The following is a 24,454-nucleotide window of genomic DNA, read 5'->3' as shown; positions in this document are numbered from 1 at the left end:
CCATGTTACTTTAAGGTTACTTTTATTAAAAACAAACTAGAGGGGCACCTGGGTGGCTCAGTAGGTTAAGCATCTGACTTTGGCTCAGGTCATGATCTCACGGTTCGTGGGTTTGAGTCCCGAGTCGTGCTCTGTGCTGACAGCTAGGAGCCTGGAGCCTGCTTCAGATTCTGTCTCCCTCTCTCTCTGCCCCTCTCCTGCCCATGCTCGCTCTCTCTCTCTCTCTCACTCTCTCTCGCTCTCTCCCGCTCTCAAAAATAAATAAACGTTAAAAAAAAAATTTTTTTTTAAACTACATTTCATCTACTTGAATACGGCGATCCCAACTTTCACCCCTGGCTGTTACCGCAGTCATTCTGTGTTGAGTGGTTTCCTCTCTCTTTCTGTAGCATCCTCCAGAGAGGGAGCGATGGGGGAATTCTGGAACATGATACAGAAGGAAAGGCCTGATAGCTGTTAAAAGTAGTGCTGACAATGGGCACCTGGGTGGCTCGGCCGGTTAAGCGTAGGACTTGGCTCAGGTCACGGTCTCACGGTTTGTGAGATTTAAGCCCCACGCCGGGCTCTGTGCTGACAGCTTGGAGCCTGCTTCAGATTTTGTGTCTCCCTCTCTCTCTGCCCCTCCCCTGCTCATGCTCTGTCTCTCTCTCTCAAAAATAAATAAACATTTAAAAAAAATTTTTTAAGTAGTGATAGCAAAATGAACATGATGCAAACAAAATAAGCCCCCAAACCTATTGGTTCATGAGTGGGAATCTCCTGGGTAGACCAGATATTCCATATGGGTTTTCTTATTTCCGGTCTGAGGAAGGTAGGCTGTTTGTAAAACACTGGCTTTTCAGACTGTCCACATTTGCAGAGCACAGCCTTCGCTGCTGTGTTGGCTGCGCGCACGTTGTCCTTTTCTACTATCATTTTCCAGAAATAGTTGGGTTTTAAGTGCGTCTCATTAGAGAAATCAACTTAATGATTTCTTCTCTCTCTCTCCTTAAATTGTGCCTTCATCACCCTTTAGAACACAGAAGAAATTTTAGGGTTTTTTTTTTTCCCATTTGCCGATTAGCAATTTTTATATCCCAAAGCCACACACATGGCTTGTTGTAGAAAACCTTAAACATACGGAAACTCAAAGAGAAGGAAAGAAAAATTGCTTGTAGTCTTGTCACCTGGAGATAACCAATGTTAACATTTTGGAGTTTCAGTTTTTAATGCATATTGAATCCTTTTTTTTTTTAATTTTTTTTAACGTTTATTTATTTTTGAGACAGAGAGAGACAGAGCATGAATGGGGGAGGGTCAGAGAGAGAGGGAGACACAGAATCTGAAACAGGCTCCAGGCTCTGAGCTGTCAGCACAGAGCCCGACGCAGGGCTCGAACTCATGGACCTTGAGACCATGACCTGAGCTGAAGTCAGACACTTAACCGATTGAGCCACCCAGGAGCCCCAATCCTTTTTTTTTTTTAAACAAAATGAAATATTCAGCACTCCATCTTTTACCCTCCCGTTTTTCACGTAACATGAGCCTCTTTCCATTACTACAAGTAAATGTACTTTTTTTTAAACCTTTGCTTGTTTGAGTATGGTTGATACACAAAGTTACATTCATTTCAGATGTACACTCGTGACTCAACATGTCTGTATGTTATGCTATGCTCACCACAAGCATAGCTACCACCAGTCACCGCATGATGCCATTACAGTATCATTGACTATATTCCCCATGCTGTACCTTTGTCCCCGTGACTTATTCATTCCATGAGTGGAAGCCTGTGCCTCCTACTCTCCTTCACCCATTTTGCTCACCCCCCACCCCTTCCCTTCCTGCCACCTTCAGTTCGTTCTCTGCACTTACGGGTCTGATTCTGCTCTTTGTTTGTCCATTCATTTGTTTTGTTTTTCAGATTCCACATATGAGTGGAATCATGTGGCATTTGTCTTTCGTCGTCTGAGTTTGTTCACTTAGCATAACACCCCCGAGGTCTATCCGTGTTGTCGCAAGTGACAAAAAATTAAAATTAAATTAAAAAGGGGCGCCTGGGTGGCTCAGTTGGTTAAGCCGCCGACTTCGGCTCAGGTCACGATCTGGCGGTCCGTGAGTTCGAGCCCCGCGTCGGGCTCTGTGCCGATGGCTCAGAGCCTGGAGCCTGTTTCAGATTCTGTGTCTCCTTCTCTCTGACCCTCCCCCGTTCATGCTCTGTCTCTCTCTGTCTCAAAAATAAATAAACGTTAAAAAAAAATTTTTTTTTAATTAAATTAAAAAGTAAAAAAAAAACGCTCATCATTTTTTTATGGCTGCGTAACATTCCATTTTGTGTATATATAGCACGTCTTCTTTATGGATTCGTCTACTGATGGGCACCTAGTTTGCTTTCATATATTGGCTATTATAAATAAATTTGTGTTTTTGTTTCCTTTGGGTACATACCCAGTCGTGGAATTATCGGATCCTATGGTATTTCTATTTTTAATTTTTGGAGGAACCTCCACGCTGTTTTCCACCGTGGCCGCGCCAATTTGCGTTTCCATCAGCAGTGCACAAGGGTTCCTTTTTCTCCACGTCCTCGCCAACACTTGTTGTTCCTCGTGTTTTTGATGCTAGCCATTCTGACCGGAGTGAGGTGTAACCACATCTCATGGTGGTTTTGATAGGCATTTCCCTCACGATGGGTGATACTGAGCATCTTTTCATGTGTCTGTTGGCCATCTGGATGGACAACCTAAAGGTCTCTTTAGATTCTCTGCCCATTTTTCATCAGATTCGTTTCTTTTGTTACGGAGTTGTATAAGTTCTTTATGTGTTTTGGATATCAACCCCTTATCGGATATGTCATTTGCAAATATTTTTCCCATCCAGCATGTGGCCTTTTTGTTTTGTGGATGATTTCCTTCACTGTACAAAAGCTTTTTATTTTGATGTCGTCCCAGTAGTTTATTTTTGCTTTAGTTTCCCTTGCCTGAGGAGACATATCTAGAAAAATGTTGCTATGACTGATGTCGAAGAAATTACTGCCTGTGTTCTTGTCCTTATGGTTTTGGGCCTCACATTTAGGTCTTTAATACATTTTGAGTTGATAAATGTACTCCATGTTGGACGTTAAAGTTATCAAAGCTTTAGGTGATGGGTTTCACCGTAGCTAAATCCGTACCCACATCTATGGCGATTCCCTCAGGATAAACTCTTGAAAGGCTTCCTGTGTTAAAGAATATGCACTTTTTCAAGCTCTTGATACGTAATGTCTATTTGCTCTCCAGAAAGGCTGTACTAAAAGGAACACCTTTTCTTTCAATCTCTGCTAACTTAAATGAAAAAAATAGTAGCTCATACTGTTTTCTTTCATTGCTCGGGATGGTGAACATTTTTCATGTCTGCTTTCCATTTGTAGGTTTTGTGAATGCCCATCGTATTCTCTTCTCAGTATTCTTATTGATCTCCATGAACCCTTTATATACTAAAATATTCTTTGCCACATCACACATATTCTTTGATTTGTGTCAATTAGCTTTGAATGTTGACTATGATCTTCTATGTTTTGAGGGTTCAATTTTTTTGTAGTTTATTGTCATACTGAAGTTTTAAATGTTTGTCTAATCAAATCTATCAATCTTTTCCTTTTTCAGTTTTTCTATCTTTGATCCCCTTCCCCACCCAAGTTTTATAAAAATATTCACCATTTTTTCTGATACTTTAATGGCTTTTTTTTTTCATTTTATCTTTTTTTAATATTTATTTGTTTTTGAGAGAGAGAGACAGACAGACAGAACACAAGTGGGAGAGGGGCAGAGAGAGAGAGGGAGACACAGAATCCGAAGCAGGCTCTGAGCTCTGAGCCATCAGCACAGAGCCTGATGCAAGGCTTGAACCCACAAACTGTGAGATCATGACCTGAGCCGAAGTTGGACGCTTAACTGACTGAGCCACCCAAGTGCCCCTTTTTTCATTTTATCTTAAAGAATTGTATTAAGTGTACCCTCCTAGAGCAATGAGCATGAGTTAAGTAAGGACTAAGTATGACCATTCCACTCTGAGTTGTCCTTATCATCTTCTGGGATCCCAGGGAGGTACCCCGGTCAGGTTTGGTGGGTGATGGGGTGCAGGGGTTTCCTCTACCCTCTGTGCTGCAACCAACTAAGCCACCTGCTATTCCCCACTCCTCCTCCCTTGTCTTTCTATAAAACACTGTTCTTTACATCTCTGCTCAAGCATTTCTTCCGCCTTTACTCCCCAAGAGGATAAGGGCTTCTCCCTTGCCCCTTGCATTGTGCCACATACTTACCCCTATTACAATACCTTTCACATTAAATTGAGAGTAGGGAAAGAGTCTTTTTAAAAAATATAAAAGGCAAAACTGTGGAGACAATAAAAGGTCAGTGGTTGCCAGGGGTAGGGTGGAGGAGAGGGATAAATAGGGAGAGCACAGAGGATTTTAGGACAGTGAAAATATTCTATATTTTCTCTGATATTATGCTGGTAGATATATGTCATTATATATTTGTCCAGATCCATAAAAGGTACAATACCAAAAGTGAACCCTAAGACAAACTACGGACTTTGGATGATGATGATGTGTCAGTGTGGGTCCATCCATTGTAACAAATGTCCCTCTCTGGTGAGGGTTGTTGGTAATGAGGGAGGATATGCAGGTGTGGGGGCAGTGGGTAAATGGGAAGTCTCTGTACCTTCCCTTTAATTTTGTGGTGAACCTAAAACTGCTCTAAAAAACCCCCCAAGTATTAATTAATTGATGAATTAATTAACTAATTTTAAAAACATGCATGGGGCGCCTGGGTGGCTCAGTCAGTTAAGCGTCCGACTTCAGCTCAGGTCACGATCTCGCGGTCTGTGAGTCCGAGCCCCGCGTCGGGCTCTGGGCCGATGGCTCAGAGCCTGGAGCCTGCTTCCGATTCTGTGTCTCCCTCTCTCTCTGCCCCTCCCCCGTTCGTGCTCTGTCTCTCTCTGTCTCAAAAATAAATAAACGTTAAAAAAAAAATTTAAAAACATGCATGGGATAGGGAAGGAATTCAAATAATATAGAAAAGTAGAAGTCAAAAAAATTAAAAGGACAGTGTTTTTAATTTCCAAGTCCCCAGAACCTCACAAGGGGTAAAGGATTCATCATCTTGTAAACGTTGGGAAGCCACCATAGAGTTTTCAGCAGAAGGAAAGGGGATTTGCAGAGGGGGGACCGGAGGCCAAGTGGTCAGTTGGGAAGCTACCCAGGGAAGAGGTGTCTGTGTTGGGGAGGTGACAATGGCAAAGGGAAGCGAGGATGGCATCAGACCGTAAAGGACTCACACACCAGTGGCTGCAGAGGTGAAGGGAAGAGCGGAGGAAAAGATGTGACAAAGTTTCTGGTTTCCCCAAACTGTTACCCTGACTATCCACAACAGATTCAATAGGAAATCGTGTGACGTTCTCATTGAAGGCAGAAAATGCTAAAGTTAGCTGGGCCCACGCTTTTAAAAGGATCACATGGAGGGGCGCCTGGGTGGCTCAGTCAGTTGAGCATCTGACTTCGGCTCAGGGCACGATCTTGCGGATCGTGGGTTCAGCCCCGTGTTGGGCTCTGAGCGGTCAGTGCGGAGCCCAGAGCCTGCTTCGGATTCTGTGTCTCCCTCTCTCTCTGCCCCTCCTCTGATCCTGCTCTGTGTGTCTCTCTCTCTCAAAAATAAACATTAAAAAATTAAAAAAAATTTTTTTTAATAAATGAAAAGATCACATGGAGACGTTGCAACATGATACATGTTGGAAAGTCGTTTCCCAATAAAAATGATCAATATGAAGACTGGCAAAGATACTTTGCATAACGGTATCTCTGAAAGCTCCTCCCCGATCCCTTTCTCGGCTGGAGGCAAGGTCTGTAGAACTGCTCCCGGCCCACGGAGGACAAATAAGGCTGGTGCAGGGTGAGAGAGTTTGCAGGTTGGCAGAGTCAGTTTATCACTCTCTTGGGATTGAGGTGAGGCAGGCGTGGCTCACGGGCCTTTGTCTTAGCAGACAAGGGTCTGCCTTTCCTGTGACCCACCTAGATCTGAGGTTCACCCCCTCACTCACACTAGCCTTCTGTAGACAGTGGAAGCTGTCGATAATCTGTGACTGGCTTGAGTGCACAAAGCTGGAGAACATGACCGCACAGGCATTCTATTATATGCGAGGGATCATCTAGATGGGCCATGGGATACTGTGAACTATGAGATAGAGACCCTACCCCCTCAAAATTTTCTCTGTTCTCATTAGAGAGCCTTAAGAACATCCCTTCAAAAAGCCATGTGATATACTTTAAAAACAAAAAAAACAACACACACACAATACTTTCTAAAAATACCGAAAAGGGAGAGGGGCTTCTCTGGCACCATCAGGAGCATTGTTCCTAAAATTACTAAAATAAGATTTTGCAACTTTGATTGATGTCTTTCTCTATTTCTCTCTCCTACCAGATAATTTCCAGGATCAGATGAAAAGGGAACTAGCCTACCGAGAAGAAATGGTGCAGCAATTACAAATCGTAAGATGATTTCTACTTAAAAATCAACCTGACTTGATGGGTTTGTTTGCAGACCACCCAGCGTGTAAGAAACTATTCACGTTTTTTTGCCGTGAAACCCTTTGGTCCACTTACCACTTACCTCTCAGCTGGTTTAGATGCTAATTACCAAAAGATTTACTTAGACACAGGATAAACAGATGTGTCAGTTCGTTTCCTCGAGATGTAACTACCTACCATGTGTTAATAGACAGATGTGTAAATTGTCTCTGTGGGTGAACCAGAGGTACCTGCACCGCCTCCCACTGTGCAAACTTGTGAGCACGGGGCGCTGGGATGCCCGAGAAGCTCCTGTCTTCTCTCTTCCTCTCCTTCCCTTACCCAGACCTAAGCCACACCCTTTGCTGCCAAGAGAACTTAGTATAAATACACTTAATCAGTTAAAGTCACTTGAAGGGACGTGTCTATTCATGTTTTCTGCCCATTTCTTCACTGGATTATTTGTTTTTCGGGTGTGGAGTTTGGTGAGTTCTTTATAGATTTTGGATACTAGCCCTTTGTCTGATATGTCATTTGCAACTATCTTTTCCCATTCCGTTGGTTGCCTTTTAGTTTTGTTAATTGTTTGCTTTGCAGCGTAGAAGCTTTTCATCTTCATGAGGTCCCAATAGTTCATTTTTGCTTTTAATTCCCTTGCCTTTGGAGATGTGTCAAGTAAGAAATTGCTGCGGCTGAGGTCAGAGAGGTTTTCGTGGATGGAACTGAAGAGTGTTATGCTAAGTGAAATAAGTAATACAGAGAAAGACAGATATCATATGTTTTCACTCTTATGTGGATCCTGAGAAACTTAACAGAAGACCATGGGGAGGGGAAGGAAAAAAAAAAAAAGAGAGGGAGAGAGCCAAACCATAAGAGACTCTTAAAAACTGAGAATAAATTGAGGGTTGATGGGGGGTGGGAGGGAGGGGAAAGTGGGTGACGGGCATGGAGGAGGGCACCTGTTGGGATGAGCACTGGGTGTTGTATGGAAACCAATTTGACAACAAATTTCATATTAAAAGAAAAAAGAAAAAATAACAACAACAAAAAAATAAAGTCACTTGAAGGGTGATTCAAAGAAATGATTATTTCCAAATGAAGTGTGTCATTCACCCTCTCCTAATCATACCAAAAAGTGGACACTCAGTTGTATTTATGTGGAAACAGGGAAGCAGGAAGGTGCCTGGTGAATAAACGTAGTGGGGTTTTTTGGTTTTTTTTCATTCTGAATTCACTACCCTTCATCCCCACGCAGACAGATCTGGTATTAATCATTAGGGCTTTTAAAACAGTCTCTCATACTCTCTCATTTTCCTGAGTACAGTGGGGACGATAATTTCTGCTCCATATTTGTAAGATATTTTTTTAATCACCTGGATGGAGACATACACTGATCCTTAGTGGTATTCCCAGCATGACTATTATAATTGGGGTTGTTGGACGTTTCCTTTTTTTTTTTTTTAATTTTTTTTAATGTTTATTTATTTTCGAGACAGAGAGGGACAGAGCATGAATGGGGGAGGGTCAGAGAGAGGGAGACACAGAATCTGAAACAGGCTCCAGGCTCTGAGCTGTCAGCACAGAGCCCGACGCGGGGCTCGAACTCACGGACCGCGAAATCACGACCTGAGCCAAAGTCGGACGCTTAACCGACTGAGCCACCCAGGTGCCCTGGTTGCTGGACGTTTCCGAGCTGCTCCCTGTTACCTGTATTTTATTAAGCATGTATCTACGTATATCCACCTGTCTTGTCTAGACAGCCAGGTATCTAGCTCTCTGTCAGAATAACTCAAGGAAGATAAGTATTAATATTTTCCTTCTGCATCAGAGAAATCATGCTTGTGTTAGTGGAGATTGCTTGGAGTCGTTTTTTATTTTTTATTTATTTATTTTTAATTTGTTTAATGTTTACTTATTTTCAAGAGAGAGAGAGAGACAGAGCACGAGCAGGGGAGGGGCAGAGGGAGAGGGCGACAGAATCTGAAACAGACTGTCAGCACAGAGCCTGATGCAGGGCTCGAACTCAAGAACTGTAAGATCATGACCTGAGCCCAAGTCAGACATTCAACCCACTGAGCCACCCAGGTGCCCCTCGGAGTCATTTTTAAAGCCACCTTGTAGTGCCTCCATTCTGGGGCTTTGTTAAAAGTGCTGTTTGTACTCTTAGACCATTCCCACTGGTCTTCATTGACCTCAATGGCCGGTTAACATTTCTCTGTTCTGAATGTCACCTCAATGTAAGATGCCTCTTAAACAGGACTTTTCTTCTGCTTTTGTTTTTGTTTGTGTTTGGTTTGTTTGCACTTAAAGTCATGGGAGGGGGGGGAGTGCAGAAGGCTTTTTCTCAATTGATTGATTACTAAGCCCCAAAGGGTTAAAAAAAATGTATCTACTGTTCTTAGCTTTTGATACCTAGATAATAAGAGCTATTGATTACTTGCTGTGACTATTCTAATTGTTTTCTTTGTCCAAAAGAAGAATTTTTTTAATATTTTATTTTTAAGTAATCTCTATACCCAACGTGGGACTCAAACTCCCAACCCCAAGATCAAGAATCTCACACTCGACCAACCAAACCAGCCAGGCACCCCTATATAAAGGAAGAATTTAACTAATAATTGGAGACAGAAGGATATAAAATTTTCAGACCTTATTGATTCTACATATCACTTTCTGACTCTTAAAACAAAAACTGCCATGCATACAACCAAAAATTTGTGATTTTAGAGTGGTTGCGTATAGCAATATAGGCTTTAGAAGAGGGAGTAGGTATTTATTTCAGTGCCCCTATTTAAGGTCAGTTATATAGCTTGAATGTCTTAATTTTCTTTGACATTAGGTTTCCTTAGTAAAAGAGGAAATGATACTGCGTCCATGTAGTAAACAGTATTGATAGCAGAAAAAATGTCTCGTGTCTTTTGAGATATTTGGTGCATGGAAGGGATAAATTGGTATTACTAAGCATTTTTATTAGACTATATTGCAAAATATTTTATCATCATATATTCATTTATGTAGACAAGTGTTATTAATTCAGATTTCTCTAGATAGTAAATTATTCCTGGTCACAAATTAAATTCCTTGGGAGAAGCTAGACATTTTTCCCCCCAGCCCTGTGGGTACCATATAATTTCTGAAATCCGCAAAACCACATCCAGGCTGACAACATGAAACAGGTGAAATAGACATGATTCGTCCCTCCCACTTCTTCTCTTGGGTCCCTTGCCTTAATATGGGGAGGGTCTTCATGCAGCCTCCAGTACCTATCATCCGATGGCTATAAACATTTGCTGAATGAATCACCACCCAGGGATGACCCCTGACTCAACTCTGATACTCCCATAGAGTGGTCCTCTTAATTCTTTTCCAAATTTCCCTGGCTCGTTCCTGATTTCCTCGAACTGTCTTTTGTGCTAAGAAACTACTACTAAAACGACTAAAGAAAGCCATAGTGGTGAATTATGAGGTGTTCCCCTATTACTGCACTGTCCTTGTGACTAACAGACACAGGCTGGCAGGTCTGCAAACTTCAATTCAAGACTACTCCCATATAGTCCATTAAGTGTCAGCTTCTCAGCCAAAGGAATTCGGAAGCTCTAACCTGTGCCCTGATAGGAATATAGTAAGTAAGGCACAGGTGCCTAATAAACATGAAATGCCCGTGCAAGTTATCAAATGCTCTGCCAGTATGAGTAATAAATTTTATAGCATGCCTCTTCTCAAAGCAGTACCTCTAATAGTGGGACTATTCAAGTCCTGATGCCTAGATATATTTTTGTGCAAGAAGGACCTGGGTTCACATTACACCATCTGCTTTGGAATTGAGGCAGCAGACTCCAGTTCACCTGAACAGAAATTTATCAAATCCCTTATTCAGCTTGTTTTATTTGCTAAAGTACGTGGGGGGTAATGTCCTGAGAGACTTCGATCTAAAGATTTTCAAGAAGTTGCTAGATACCATAATTATTGGCTTTCTCAGTAGTTTTAGTTGAATGATCTAATTCATCAGTAAATATGGTTACATGCTTTGCTTCCTGAGAATAGAGCATTTCACTCAAAATTATTATTTTACATTTAAACTATTTTATATTTAAAGCTTACAGAGCATATATGACAGAATAGTCATTTGCCTGCAGAATAGGCTTTTTTTTTTCCTTTAGATGACATAAAAACCCATCCTATCCTGCAATCATGGAGAATTCAAATATATTAAAACCATCATATTTTGTAACAATTCCCATAGACCCACAGTGCATTTATTCTATGCTGTTACGCAGTGTTCTTATTCAAAAGATTTTGTCGAAAGCATCTTGGGTATCATTGCTGTAGAAAGAAAACTTATGAATTTCTTTGGCTCCTGCATTTTCAGATTCTCTGCTGACTGCGATTTCTGCACCATTGCTTCCTTTTTCAGTTTGTTAAATGCAAAGGTGTAATGACTATGGAGTCAAATAATTGACTCTCTTTGTACACTTATAAATGAATGTGCGTTTATCTCAATGTGAGATTTAAAGCCTACGCAGTTTGTTTAACATTTATACATGGGCAACACGCTAATTTTTTTTTAATTGCTTAAAATTAGAGTCTATAAGTACTTCACACAGTTTGCAGTAAAGTCTTCCACGCCTGCCCTGGGTTTTCAGATGTTTAAAGTGTTTTCCTTACTAAGCCAGAGTTAGCTGTACAAGCAAAGAAATAGATTCTTCTCACTATGAACCAAATACAAAAGTTCTAAAACTTAACAAGCTCGTGAAAATCTTAGTTTGTATTATAGCACAAAGGAAAAAAAATCTCATTCACAAATGGATTGTGATTCAAGGAAAAGTTGGTTCAATTTTGAAAACAAAACCCATCGTGCTGTACAGTAAGAAGAAGATGAAAAGCTAAGACAATGTTGTATATCGATTATACCTCAATTTTTTAAAATTAAAAAAAGAAGCTGAAGGTGTTTTACTCAGTGTATCACCTTTTGATTAAGGTTTTTCAAGGACTGGAATATAATATAATTTACACATCATGATGCCTTGATAACTTTTTTTTTCATTGATAATTTGGCAACAATTTTCTTTCAAGCCAGTGCATCTGTATAGAAGTTACTACTACTGTAAGTTTGTTGAAGACATACTCTTCTTTAGTCAGAGTTCTCGAAGGACCTTGTGCAGCTGCAGAAGAGAGCCTGTGATAAACGGCTAGATCCAGATTCACATCCTTTGAACTTGCTAGATTGCTACCAAGAGGCGCGTAGATGGAGAAAATGTGCTAGTCTCGAAGTGCCCTCTGCTGTTTTATCCAGAATGCTGCACTCACACACAGCAGGGGAAACTTGGTCTCAAAGTTCTTCATTAAAAGCCTCAATTAAAATAATGCTCAATCGATAGATTTAGTACTAATGTTTCGTTCACTGTGGACTTGTAAAAAAGCAGTTTACAACTTCCTGTTGCTGGGAGCACAGAGCTTCCTTGCAGGGAAAGGAGCGAGGTCTTGACTGCTGCTGGAGGGGCCCTCCCTCCTTGGCAAGGGCACAGCTCTTCAGTGATACAGTCTTTCCTTGGAGGTTGTCCAGGATTCATTAGGATGGGAACTTGTCCAGACTTCTAACGTCTCAACCCAGAGAGTTTTTAAAAATATGTCCTATGTATTTTTTTTTCAAAGGTAGGTAGTACAGTTACTGTTTGGCACTATATTCATAGGAAAAGATCCCTAGGCCACTTGAGGATTTTGGTTTTGTGGCTAAATATGCAAGAAAAGGAGGTCCCTGCAAGTCAGAGGACTGGATGCTGCCTTAACATTCCCCAGCAGCAGACCAGACTTTGACTACAGTGGGTCCTTTCCCCATTACTGATCGATTGCCATGCATCCTGACCAGGCAATCACTTGTTCCTTGGTTATGTGGCCTTCTCCTCATTCTCCTTTTGACATGTTAACCCACCTGAATGTCTGAGCTCAGGCTAATTCTTTCTTGGCACAAACTAGGAAGTTATCTTTCTTGGTAAGACCCCAGACTTTTGATAGACTCGTGCCAACTAGGTGACTAATTTAGAACTTATATAGCTTTGAGAGATTTTTTTTTTTTTCCATGCAAATCTTGGTGATTTCTACGCTGGTCAAAATGGATGGCCCGCCTGGATGGCTCAGTTAGTTAAGCACTGACTTCGGTCATGATCTCACAGTTCACGAGTTCCAAGCCCCGCGTCAGGCTCTGTGCTGACAGCTCAGGGCCTGGAGTCTGCTTCAGATTCTGCGTCTCCCTCTCTCTCTGTCCCACCCCTACTTGTCCTCTCTCTCTCTCTCTCTCTCTCAAAAATCAATAAACATTAAAAAAAAAATAGTAAGCTGGTCAAAATGGCAAGAAAGTGTTTGTAAGTTCCAGAACAGGAAACGTAATGGAATAATTAGCTCAAACGGAGCCTCCAGGAGCGTGAGCTCCCAAATTGGGGAGTGTTTGCAGAGGTCTCTGTGAATCAAGTATTACATTTCATGGAATCCAAAGCACTGTCAGTTGTAAGAGACACCTGTCAAACAACTGTCAGTTGTAAGAGACACCATTACTTGATGTATCACGAGAAAAGAAACTTTCAACTATTATTCCAAGATACCATCAATTATAAGACACCTAATTTCAGAGACATTAAAACGTGAGGGGGGAGAAAGTACATTTTAGAAATGATGAAACAGGGTAATTCCCACGAACAGTTGGGCCACATGGCAGTATATTCTTTGTCATTCATGACTTAGGACCTACCATTAAAAATACATGATTTTCAGCTCACAACCTCATGCACTTTTTGCCTTTGTTTTTATTTGGCTTTTATTTCACTTGGTTTTAATGACATAAATGCAACAATGTTTGAGTGTGGGTGATTCTTCAAACGGATTTAAATTCCAGTCTGTAGATTTGGGAATCAAATGTGCATATATGGAAACATCCTTTTTTTCCTAAGCTTTTTTTTTTTCCCCTCAGCGTCCCACCTTAATGAAATGCTACATTGTTTCTGGGGTAGAAGGAAGGAAGGAAAAAGGCATTCTGACTTAGATATGAAAGCAGTGTCCTTCCCACAGTTTTCTTAGGGTTAGGATGAGTAGTTTATCGGCTTTGATGAGGCGGTGGGCCCCTGGCGATGTTAACTTGCAGTAGGGCCTGGGATGGAACAGGACGGGTCACTTTCTCAGTCACTGTGGTACCGGAGTCTTGATGTCGAGGACTGTCTCTAAATGTGAGCGTGACACAAGCACATTGTATTGGGTAATTCCTCTTGCCCCGAGGTTTACATCATTTCTACTTGTTATCCTAACTAATAGAATTCCATTCAAGGCTCCGTTATATCATGCACAGAAAGAGAGAGGCAATCCTTGTGTTTGGCATGTCGCAGCAAACGCTGTGATGGGAAACGTGCATCTCTGTTCAGAGCAGATGTAGTATGATGTCCAGAGGTAACTAGAGTAGGTCCCTATGTGACTGCTCTTGTCATCATCCGGCTCATCGCAGCTCATGTCCTCAAATATGAGGTTGGTACTCAAATATGAAGGCTATAAGGGCACTTCATTCATGCTGTCTGTGCTCTTGATCAGATATGTGGCTATCGGAATCATCCATGTTGTGCCTGTGTATCAAAAGAGTGAGATGGTTATGTTAGTCCTCTCTCTTTTTTGCCATTAAAAAGGCTATTCAGGGGCGCCTGGGTGGCGCAGTCGGTTAAGCCTCCGACTTCAGCTCAGGTCACAATCTCATGGTCCGTGAGTTCGAGCCCCGCGTCGGGCTCTGGGCTGATGGCTCGGAGCCTGGAGCCTGCTTCCGATTCTGTGTCTCCCTCTCTCTCTGCCCCTCCCCCATTCATGCTCTGTCTCTCTCTGTCTCAAAAATAAATGAACGTTAAAAAAAAAATTTAAAAAAAAAGGCTATTCAGCTGACCAGTTATTATGGCATAGTGGTCCCAATATGATTGGGACCGTATTAGTCACTCACAGATTCATAGTCTCTTCCCACTAGAAAAGGCTTATATTTGTGGATGGGGGATCAGGAGAACAAAACACAGATATGCCGGGAACATGGAGAGCGTATGTACCAGTATTCAAAAACATTGCTGAATCGGATGAAAATAGTTTTATTTCCCTCACTGGTTTCACATCACAGCCATATTTCATGTTACATTCTAGAAAGCTGAATATGTGTTTCTTTAAATGCATGATAGATGCAAATCTCTAGAGTCCTGAGTCTTATAATGATGAAGGTAAGTAACATAGTGATAGACTACCTTAACTGGGGTTAATGGAAAGGTAAATCTAAATAAGACATGCAGTCCAATTTTAGCCATTCAGATTCTCTAATGAAAAGTAACGTATCAAATGGGATAGGCTTTCATTTGAAGTCCCAGTACTGAAAAGTACTTTTCAAGTTTATCCAGGTAGTATTCTCAAGGGTTGTATTTTCCACTCAGTGCAATTATTTCTGATGCTTCTTAGTAGTTATTGGGAAATTACCCAGAGTAATAATTTGTGTTTAGTTAGTTCATCTTATTTTTGTGATTTATAATGATAACATAGTCGGTCACTGTAATTAAATGAACGATGGCATTGAACTAGTTTGTAATCACATCCTTGTCTCTTTACTTTGGACATACGTTATAACATCATAACTTAGTTTTCATACCTAAATAAAAAAAAATAACAGTACCATATTATTAAATGAAAATTTAAAAAAAAAACTTCTTAAGGTGAAATGTCATATACTGACCTCAGAGACTAGCTCTAGCAAGAGTCTACTGTGATCACTGGTTGTCCTTGATATGCTTTTTAACAGGCCTTAGGAATTGCTATATCCCAGAAGCTCCATGCTATTGCCGATCGGATGGAGACCTTTTCTCCTTAGGGAGGGATTTACTGGCATTCAAATTTCTAGGCATGATGAAAGGTCTCCACTATGCACCTGTCTTCGAATTTAGTTTCTCCGGAGACACATGGGTGGCTCAGTAGGTTCAGCGTCCAACTTCAGTTCAGGTCATGATCTCACAGTTCGAGAGTGTGAGCCCCACATGGGACTCTGTGCTGACACCTCGGAGCCCAGAGCCCGCTTCAGATTCTGTGTTTCCATTTCTCTCTCTCTGCCCCTTCCCCACTCATGCTCTTTCTCTTTCTCGAGAATAAACATTTAAAAAAAAATTTTTTTTTAATTGAGCTCATCTGGACAGCTTTGCCTGTTTTTATCTTACAGATCCCCTATGCAGCAAGCTTGATCAGGAAAGAAAAGCTTGGTGCCCATCTCAGCAAAAGCTAAAAGGTAAGCTTACCAGAAGAAAGAGATTTTCCTGAATTCTGAATTATTACTCAGCTATGTTCTTTATTGATGTTTTCGACATAGCCCGAGGGATTATTAGTAAAGTTGCATCCTGCGTTTCAGCCAATATACTGATGAACTTCGTTATGCCCGGGCATGGGACTTCCTAAGCCAGTGGCTATGTACATTTTGTAGATTCCCTGGAAAATTCCTAAAAGTAACAAAAGTCTGTATCAGTCTGCAGAAGCGATCTTTGTTCTGTTTTGAGGTGTTCTGCTCTCTGCAGTTCTCCCTAACAGCCTGAGTATTGCCCCTCTGCAGGAAAGTGGAGTGTCCTCAATCATGCTTACTGTGTCTCATCTTCTCTGCCTCTCCTTTGCTTGTAAAAGCCTTCCCGAAATCTGGCTTTCGGTGAGCTACTGACAGACGGTGATGTGAACAATTGCAGGCAACACAGACCTTGGAGAACGTCTTCTGTAGGAAGAGTCATTCGTTCCTTCCCTAAACCAATCACTGTTTCTCTAGAGTTGAAGCCAAGTTCGAGGTCACATCCCTGGCAACAATTTGAAAAACAAATATTCCAGGCTTCTCAGGAAGACAGTAAAAATTCATTGGCTGTATTCAGAACATACCTAAACATTTCAAAAGCAACTTTTTGCTTATGCAGAAGACATATGTAATTGTTAGAATTGAAGGGATGTCAAAACTAAGGCTTGCTGTTTCTGTGACAATACATTAGGATGACCTAACAACTGGAATTGCTAAATCAGGGAAAAACTCCGATGTCAGAGGGAGCATTTGTAAGTGCTCATGGCCAACTAGGATTGTGGTCATTTATCAGTGTGACCCATTCCTATCAGAATCATTCTGCCCCATCCTTCCCTCTGGAACTTCCCTCTGGAATATTTCCAACTTAATAGAATCCATTGGCGAAAAGAATTCTGCACAACGCGGGTGTGTGGTTCCTGTTCTTCCCTTCATGACTCTTTTCTGCATATCACAAGCCTCCTCTGTCCTTGTACAAATGGCAGTCCCACGTCTTGTCCTCATCTTTATTAGTGATAATCTTCAGAATTTGTCTTAAATAATGATGATTATGTCACTCATATTTCATCAGGAGCTCAAAACTATTTCCAAGACAGTCTCTCATTCATATGCTTTCCCTTCATTTTACACACGAGGAACTGAGGTACGGAGAAGAGAGATGTGGCATTTTATGTCCACGTTGCAAAGCTGCGAAGAGATCCCAGGGCTCCTGACTTTCGATTCAGTGCCCACTTGCCCCTAGTGCATGCACTTCCTGTCCTCTGTAAGCAGATGTTTCTGCAAGAAAGACAGTCAAATAATCAGTCATTGTGTTTCCATATCCATGAAGTTCTACCAAGTGGGCCTGTGAGTTGGCTCTGGTCTATATATTCAAGCATTCTTAAGTCTGAAGTTGACGTTGGACAGTTTCCTTCTCATTAGAGCGGACAGGTTCGCACCAGTTGTGTGAAATGAATAATTTTACAACAGTCAGACTTCACTAAATCTTAACTCAGAATACCAAGGCAATCAAGGCAGGAATCACCCAAATTAATGCTGATAAACTCATAGGTATAATAATTTGAAAATGTCAAATTCTCTTTCAAGTCAAAGAGAATATATTAGGATGTGTTTTTCAATAACATTTTTATTGAAGTATGATACATATTCATCAAAGCTCAAAAATCAAGTCATGAAGTCAACAAATCAAAACTCAATGGATTTTCACAAGATGAACCTACTTAGGCTTCCAGCACCCAGAGAGCCACCTTGCACCCCTGTCCAGTTATTCCTCCACTCAACAAAGATCAGCTTTGCCTGGTTTTGAACTTTAGCAAAGGACCTTGTACAGAACATTGTTTTGTATCTGGCTTCTTTTACTCCTCATTTATGATATTCATCCATTATAATGTAGTTTGATCTCCACTCAGGAACTTCAATAAACTCTTTTTATTCCTTCTTATTCCCCAACTCATCTTCTTTGCTTATGACGACTGCTCTTATACCTACAAAATGAAGACTGCCCAGAAACCATGCCTCTGATGGTGACATCGCATACAGCTAGGTGGAAAAAAAAAAAAGATTGATTTGTGTTTAGTAACTAATGCTTCCTTCATGCTGATTTTGTTTCCATCCTTGCAGACAACAGGGATTTCTCTAAGTAGACCCTGGTGCTTTCAGAAGATTAGTGGTTACTTAAATGCTGAGCTAAATCAGCCAAGCAGAGAATCACGACCATATTGTTAGAGGCAGTGTTTGATTCTCAACATGCCAAGCCTGCAAGGAATTACCCCAAGAGAGATTACAAAATAAAAATCATTACACCAAGGGAGAGAGACAAATTCTGCCTTGCTGAGTGACCACAGGTTTCCAAATTAGGGACTGATGCATTAATGTCTTATGCAAGAGTGACCCTTAAGGTAGTGTGCTGTGTTCTTGCCACCCAGTGGATTCCAATATGACTATTAAGAGGAGGAAGCTTTTCAAAACCACAGGCAATCCACTTAATAAGCTGAGCAAGTATCGCCACATATCACTGCTCTACAAATCTTTTTTGCCCTACCTTAGGATGTAAGAAATTCCATGTTGAGTCAAAATAAGGTTCCACCCAGACCAGGTTACTAACTGCATAATTCCATTAGAAGAGCCAAATTGTTGTTCTTAACAATGCCAACCCTAAAATTTAAGCACGTGCACCGAATACTCTTAGCTTTCCCTTGATAACTCCTTAAAGACCCATTACCAATGGATTTATCTAAACCTTTCTTCAACCTAGGCATGTCCCCTTTGGGGCAATGAATTCTATTTGTTTAGCTACCAGCTGTGTTAAGTGTAGTTTGCTTTCTTTCTGTATCTTCAAACCACCTCCTAAAACAAGCCCTAGTAGACTAGCCATTGGGCTGCTTTGCGTATTTGTTTCATTGTAAGCTCACAGTACAACGAAAATGATTCGAAAAAAATTTTCAAAATGTTATGTGCATTTGTCCTTGCATCAAGGACTGTTTTTCACACCAGAATTATTCCTGAGAGTCTCTCTTACCTGAGGTTGTTTCCATGCCCCATGTCCTGCCCAGACACCCAGTGTGATCTTTGTGAAATCCGCACCACCAAAAAAGTGCCATGATGTCAGCAGCAATTTAATCATTACGTTCTTTTTCTTCCGAGCATCTTTTGACATTATACAGATGTCATCCGTGTAGCTAGATGAAGCACCCAGGTCTTTCAGTCATTCTACAGAAGTGGAAAGTGGATTCTGGGAAATGGCTTGTTCGTAGTCATACAGAAACTCGTGACCAAGCCAGAAATAATAGTAACTATCATCTGTTTAGCACTGATTATGCCAGACATTGGGCTAAATTCTTTGCCACATTATCTATCTCTTTTGAACATTCCAACTCTAGAAGGTAGATCCTATTGTCATCCCCATTCATACATGGGAACCCCGAGGTTCAGTGGGACCACTCAGCTAGCACGTGGCAGAACCAGGACTCAATTCAGGTCCATGTGACTCTATTCCACTTCTCTGTCTCCCAAGGATCATTGGGTTTGTTTGGAGGGAGTCTGGCTTCTAAATCTGACACTGCTGCCCCATATTATCTTGGATAATATCATACAATCTCTTTGAGGCTCACTCTCATCAATAAAATGTAGGTGGCCAAACCTGATCAAAGTCTCTGCCAGTTCTAAAATGTTGACCACCACTCTTGCATACCAGACATCTGCCATACTCTCTCTCCTTTCCCACAAAGGGGCTGCTTTTATTAAAGTATGCTCAAGACCATATATAACACCCAAGGGCATGACTAACCTACTTTTGCCTTGTGTCTGCGTTTTCTTCATCACAGATTACTCCTTCCTCCCACCTTCTGGAGAGTTTGAGGATTTTTTTTTTCCCTATACTGACAACATCTACCTCTTTGATTTGTGTCTCGTAACTAATTGTTAGTTTTCTTCATTTCTGGAATAATTGCTACAAAAATCACTGCAAGAAAAAGGTCTTAAAATGATGTAGAGGGATTGTAACGGAACACTCTGTGTCTTCCTTTTATATAGATCAAAGGCAAAGGGAGGGAATAGCATATCCATTTCTCTCCTCTGTAGTCAGACCTATAGGACCAGGTTCTTTCAAGAGTTTCCATCGAGATTGACAATGTGCTCCTAGTCTGCTCAAGGCTTTGTGTCAATTCTTTTATTTAATCTCCAAAACAACCCATTGAGAGAAGGTCCACTGCTCTCACCATATGCTACAGCTGAGAAAACTGACACGCAGAGAGCTGAGTATGTTGTCTGTGGTCTTGCTGTGAGCAAGTGGCAGGATCCGAGCCAGGCTGCCTGGCTCTGCCACCCCACACTCATCTGCTCTCCTGTGATCCGTACCAGGAGATTGTGGCCTGACCCGCATCCTCTATCATCAGTTGTAAACACGCAGTTAATAGCCAATCCGATGGTTTTGTTGCTGTTGAGTCACAAAAACTCCAGCCATGCTTCTACGGTTGCCCTGACCCCCCAGGACAAGAAATATAGATGTTAACTTGGGCAATCCAGCCAAAGCCAAAGCAGGGCACTGGCGCATGAAATTCTGTCTGCCCCTTTCACCACAGGCTGTCTTAAGCAAACTGGAGCTTCTAGAACCTAGCAAACATGACTTTCCTGTAAAGGAGGCATCGCAAGCCAGCATACTCTGATCTAATAGCTCTACTTTGGCTCAGTGTCAGCAGAGATGCATAAACTAAGAGAGCAGGCAAATATATGTACAAAGGAAGATGCTTTCAAGTCAGCATTTCAATATTTCATCCAAACTGTACCAAAAATGTCTTCTTTCAGGATACACTAAATGTTACTTGATGTGTTTTTAAACTCTCTGACTATTTGGGGCTGAAGTTGTCATTCTGCATTTCTTGTTCTATCCCAGGTGCACAGAATCACTTACTCTTGTTCTCTTGTAAGATACAGCCTGTCACTGAGCACTTCTGACCCACATAAAGACTGCGAATTGAAAGGGCTTGGGAATCAAATACAAAATCAGGTTCGGGAGAACCCAAGGACAAGTGACCTCAAAGCAGCATGGACAACCATGTAAAATAGACTGTAGCGGCCATTCATTAGTGGGGGGGAGGGGGGAGCCAACCAGAGCAGTCAATGCTTGTCGCATCTTTTGGTGGAACCAAAGTTTGAGTCTTTGTGTTTTTCAAGGCCAACTGAACCCAGAGCGTGGGAGTGCTGTTAGCCAACCGGGGTGGGAAATCTGTGGACGGTCCCAAGTGAACTCAGTGCTGCACACTCGGAGAGGGTGGCTCTGCAAGACTGTCTTTTACACTGGAAGACGTGATTCTTGGTGGAAACACAAGACCTGTCCTAGGAGTGGGGATCACATTTCGACAGCTGGGACGGCATCAGCCGCACAAACCTGCTTTTCACAACAAACTGGACAGACTTAGACGTGGCCCCTTCCTCTCTGGTACTTTGCCTGCTGTATGAATGAAGATTGTATTCCTCTGGAAATATTTTACAGTTTAATATTGAGTGTAATTAAGAATATAATCATGTTATCAAAAATGGTATTTAACTCTGTTGTAGTTTCTTTAACATTCATGTGGATAAAAAAAAAGTCTATAATAAAAAGACTATGAAGTAATAGTTGTGTTCATGTAGTTAAGTGCACATTTGATTGGGGGCAACTAATAGCAATGAATACTTTTTAGTATTATTTTGACATAAAATATTTGAATAAATTTATTTTTGAAAATGGAATTCCTTCAAAAATGATTATTAAAGTCTAGGTGAGCCTCCTTTGGCCATTGTTAGTGACTGGAGTCCTTCCCATCATGTTAGGATCTTTGTATGGGTCAAGGAAGCCTCTGTATTCCCGCTAGTTCTTTTGACAGTGTTGGTGATGGAGTTGATATTGTACCTTCCTCCTTACTGTGATGTTGGATCAAAGTCTGAGGTCCTTTTATGCCAAAAATTCTGCCTCTCAGATGAGGTAGAAGGGCCAAAAATCATAACTCCTTTGGGGCCAGGATTTCTAAGGTCTTGCTGGGTTACACAGAAATCTACCGTGGAAGACCTCTTACCATGAAGTTGCCAAAGACCATCCTAACTGAAGAGGTTCCACACCAGTGGCATCCCTTGACAGATTTCAAAAGAGGTTTCGAATGTATTACCATGATATTTGACACTTTCCCCCCACCATCTTCGTTATCACGAACTATCAGAAAAAATTCACAATTTAACCCTTGAGATAGATGTTCTTACCTTCTGCTGCCACATTAGGAAACCAAAAGGGGGTTGCTCCGGGTGGCTCAGTCGGTTAAGCGTTCAACTCTTGATTTCAGCTCAGATCGTGATCTCACAGTTCGTAAGTTCAAGCCCCTCATCAGGCTCTGCGCTGACAGTGTGGAGCCTGCATGGGGTTCTCTCTCTCCCTCTCTCTCTCTGCCCCTCCCCCTCCCAAATAAGTAAATAAATAAACTTTAAAAAACAGAGAGAGAAACCAAAGGAGAGCTCACTCATTAGTGGTTTTGTTCCTAGCCCATGAAGGATAGGAAGCCAGTCAGAGAAGGATCTAACCGGGTTCTGGACTCCGAGGACAGGTTCCCAGTGATGACTACTGGAAGATAATATGAGGATGCTGGGACTGATCAGAGAGGCATTCTGCCCTCTCTGAGGTGTTCTGGCCTGGGTCTGAGCATAGGGCTCACACAGCCTTTCAGACGTGGCACATGTTTCTGAAACTGGCGGCTGTGCTCAGGGGGGTAACTGGACAGTCAAGCTGGTGGACCTTTTTCTCCATGTAGGCTTTATATTATATGTGGGGATGGAAGCCCAGCACCCTTAGCTTTGTACTTTAAGCCAATACAAGAAAATTCTCTGGGAGAACGCAGACCTGGCTTTATGACCAGCCACCAGGGGACAGCAGTGGTCGTTTTCTGCCGAGCCCAGTGTAAACTCCAGGACCAGATAGCAAGAGCGGTGACTGGGCAGGCTGGAGTCAACTAGCAGACTTGCAGATGAACTCAAGGCCTTTGTCCTACAGCTGCGTCAACTGGCTGTATAAACGAGCCTGAAATGTCATTCTTTTCCTTTCTAACTGCAGCTTGAAGCATCTCAGAGTTACTAGTGCTAAAATATCAGCAAATAATTTTGAAGCAAAGAGGAAATTAGAGCCAGAGGATTTCACCAGTATGTCTGAGAGGCTGGAGTTCGTAACTGTGGCATAGCTCTGAACTGAATTAATGGCCAAGCTCTTGTGGAAGACCATTGGCCTCTCCTGCTGAGGATGCTGGAAATACGTTGTGCCTTTCCGTTCTCCTCCTAAACTCCAGGCTCTGTCGAAGCCCGGCTGTGCATCTTTCCCCAAGCACTTGGAAACTGCAGCTGTCTTTATACTCATGACCTCAGAGTCTCCCCGCTTGTTAGGTATTTTATCAGACTATTTCTTACAAGCAGTAGAGCCTAACAGTCCTCCGTGCCAACTATGAAGTTATACACCCAAGCCCAAAACCTTCAGAGCACAAGAGTCATGATCCAGCATATGATATGGAAATGTTATTAATCCTCATATTTTCTCATTAAGGAGAGTGAATACCTCTTCTTTCTTCTAGCAATGCTTGATGGTTCTAAGTTGGAACAAAAAGAAGTTGTCCCTAAAACTGGATGTGATTGGGTTATCTGAGCTGCCTTGTGGAAACAGACAGGACATCCATCTAAAGCTCTGCATGGGGCTAAAAATAAAGCCACTCTTCAGAAGGACAAATAAAAATTCCTGGCCCCACAAAATGACAGCAGGAAAATGATGTGCTCTTTTGAGTCTTTTGTCATGTTAAAATTCCAAGGTGAAGCCAACTATTAGCTAATGAAGAGTAAGGGCAATACAAATAAAATTCTCTGTTTTTATCCCAAATGAAATAATAAGATCAGAAATGGCCATAGCAAGTCAAAGCAGAAAGCCGGACCCACACGATAAAGCATTTCCTGTTGGGACAGGCATTTCAGACGGATGCTTTTGATACTCAGGACGCCTGAGTAATTGCTTATCTATTTGCCACAGGCAAGGAGAGTCGGACATCACACCCCAGTTTCCTTAGATTGAGCAATGAGTGTAGCGTCAGCTCTGTGGAAAATAGAGGAGAATTCTCTCCTATCTCTAAGCAGATAGGATCCCTTTCACTTAAGGGTAAGAGTTAAAACAGCCTTGGTCAGCAGTGAGGAAGGTCAGAGAAGAGGAATATCATCAGTGTGCTAAGAATGTGTAACCACATCATTCAATGATCATTGAACCAGCATCATTCAGTGCTTCCAGGTGACCCCGGGCCCAGTGACAGAGGTCCTTTGTCTCTCTATACAGTTGAGGGCACAAAGTTCAAGTCTGACCACCTGCCACGATCCACCATACACAACCCACACCCCAGTTTACAATTACACTCTCTTCCTTTTGTAAGAAGATGTGCACCATAAACTTGCCAGAGGCAGGAGACGTCCATTTCAGCTCACTACCATCCCTCTACTGCTGAGCACATGTAGTCGCTACCCAAAATATGTTGATTAAGCGGATCTTGTTTATTTTATTTAAGCCAGTCACAAAAGCAGATTGCTACATGGTTATCACTTGAAACTCTCTCTCGTAGAATGTTGAC

At 41.8% G+C, this 24,454-nt stretch overlaps 1 protein-coding gene across 2 annotated transcripts in view; it reads left to right on the top strand.

Moving 5' to 3' along the window:
- The window catches only part of SKOR2 (SKI family transcriptional corepressor 2), a 44,662-nt gene extending 23,209 nt beyond the window's left edge, over positions 1–21,453 (top strand). Inside the window, exons 7-9 of one of the 2 annotated variants that reach the window (XM_023241965.2) lie at positions 6,438–6,505; positions 15,732–15,797; positions 20,731–21,453. In XM_023241965.2, the coding sequence (XP_023097733.2) occupies positions 6,438–6,505; positions 15,732–15,794 (131 nt within the window). In that variant the 3' untranslated portion in view covers positions 15,795–15,797; positions 20,731–21,453. Of the gene's footprint in view, positions 1–6,437; positions 6,506–15,731; positions 15,798–16,183 lie in introns of both variants that reach the window. The other variant, XM_045042225.1, reaches the window with a different exon arrangement.
- Positions 21,454–24,454: the final 3,001 nt, after the last annotated feature.

Source organism: Felis catus, chromosome D3 (genome assembly GCF_018350175.1).
Source record: "Felis catus isolate Fca126 chromosome D3, F.catus_Fca126_mat1.0, whole genome shotgun sequence".
NCBI lineage: Eukaryota > Metazoa > Chordata > Mammalia > Carnivora > Felidae > Felis > Felis catus.
This window is presented reverse-complemented; position numbering and strand designations above follow the sequence as displayed.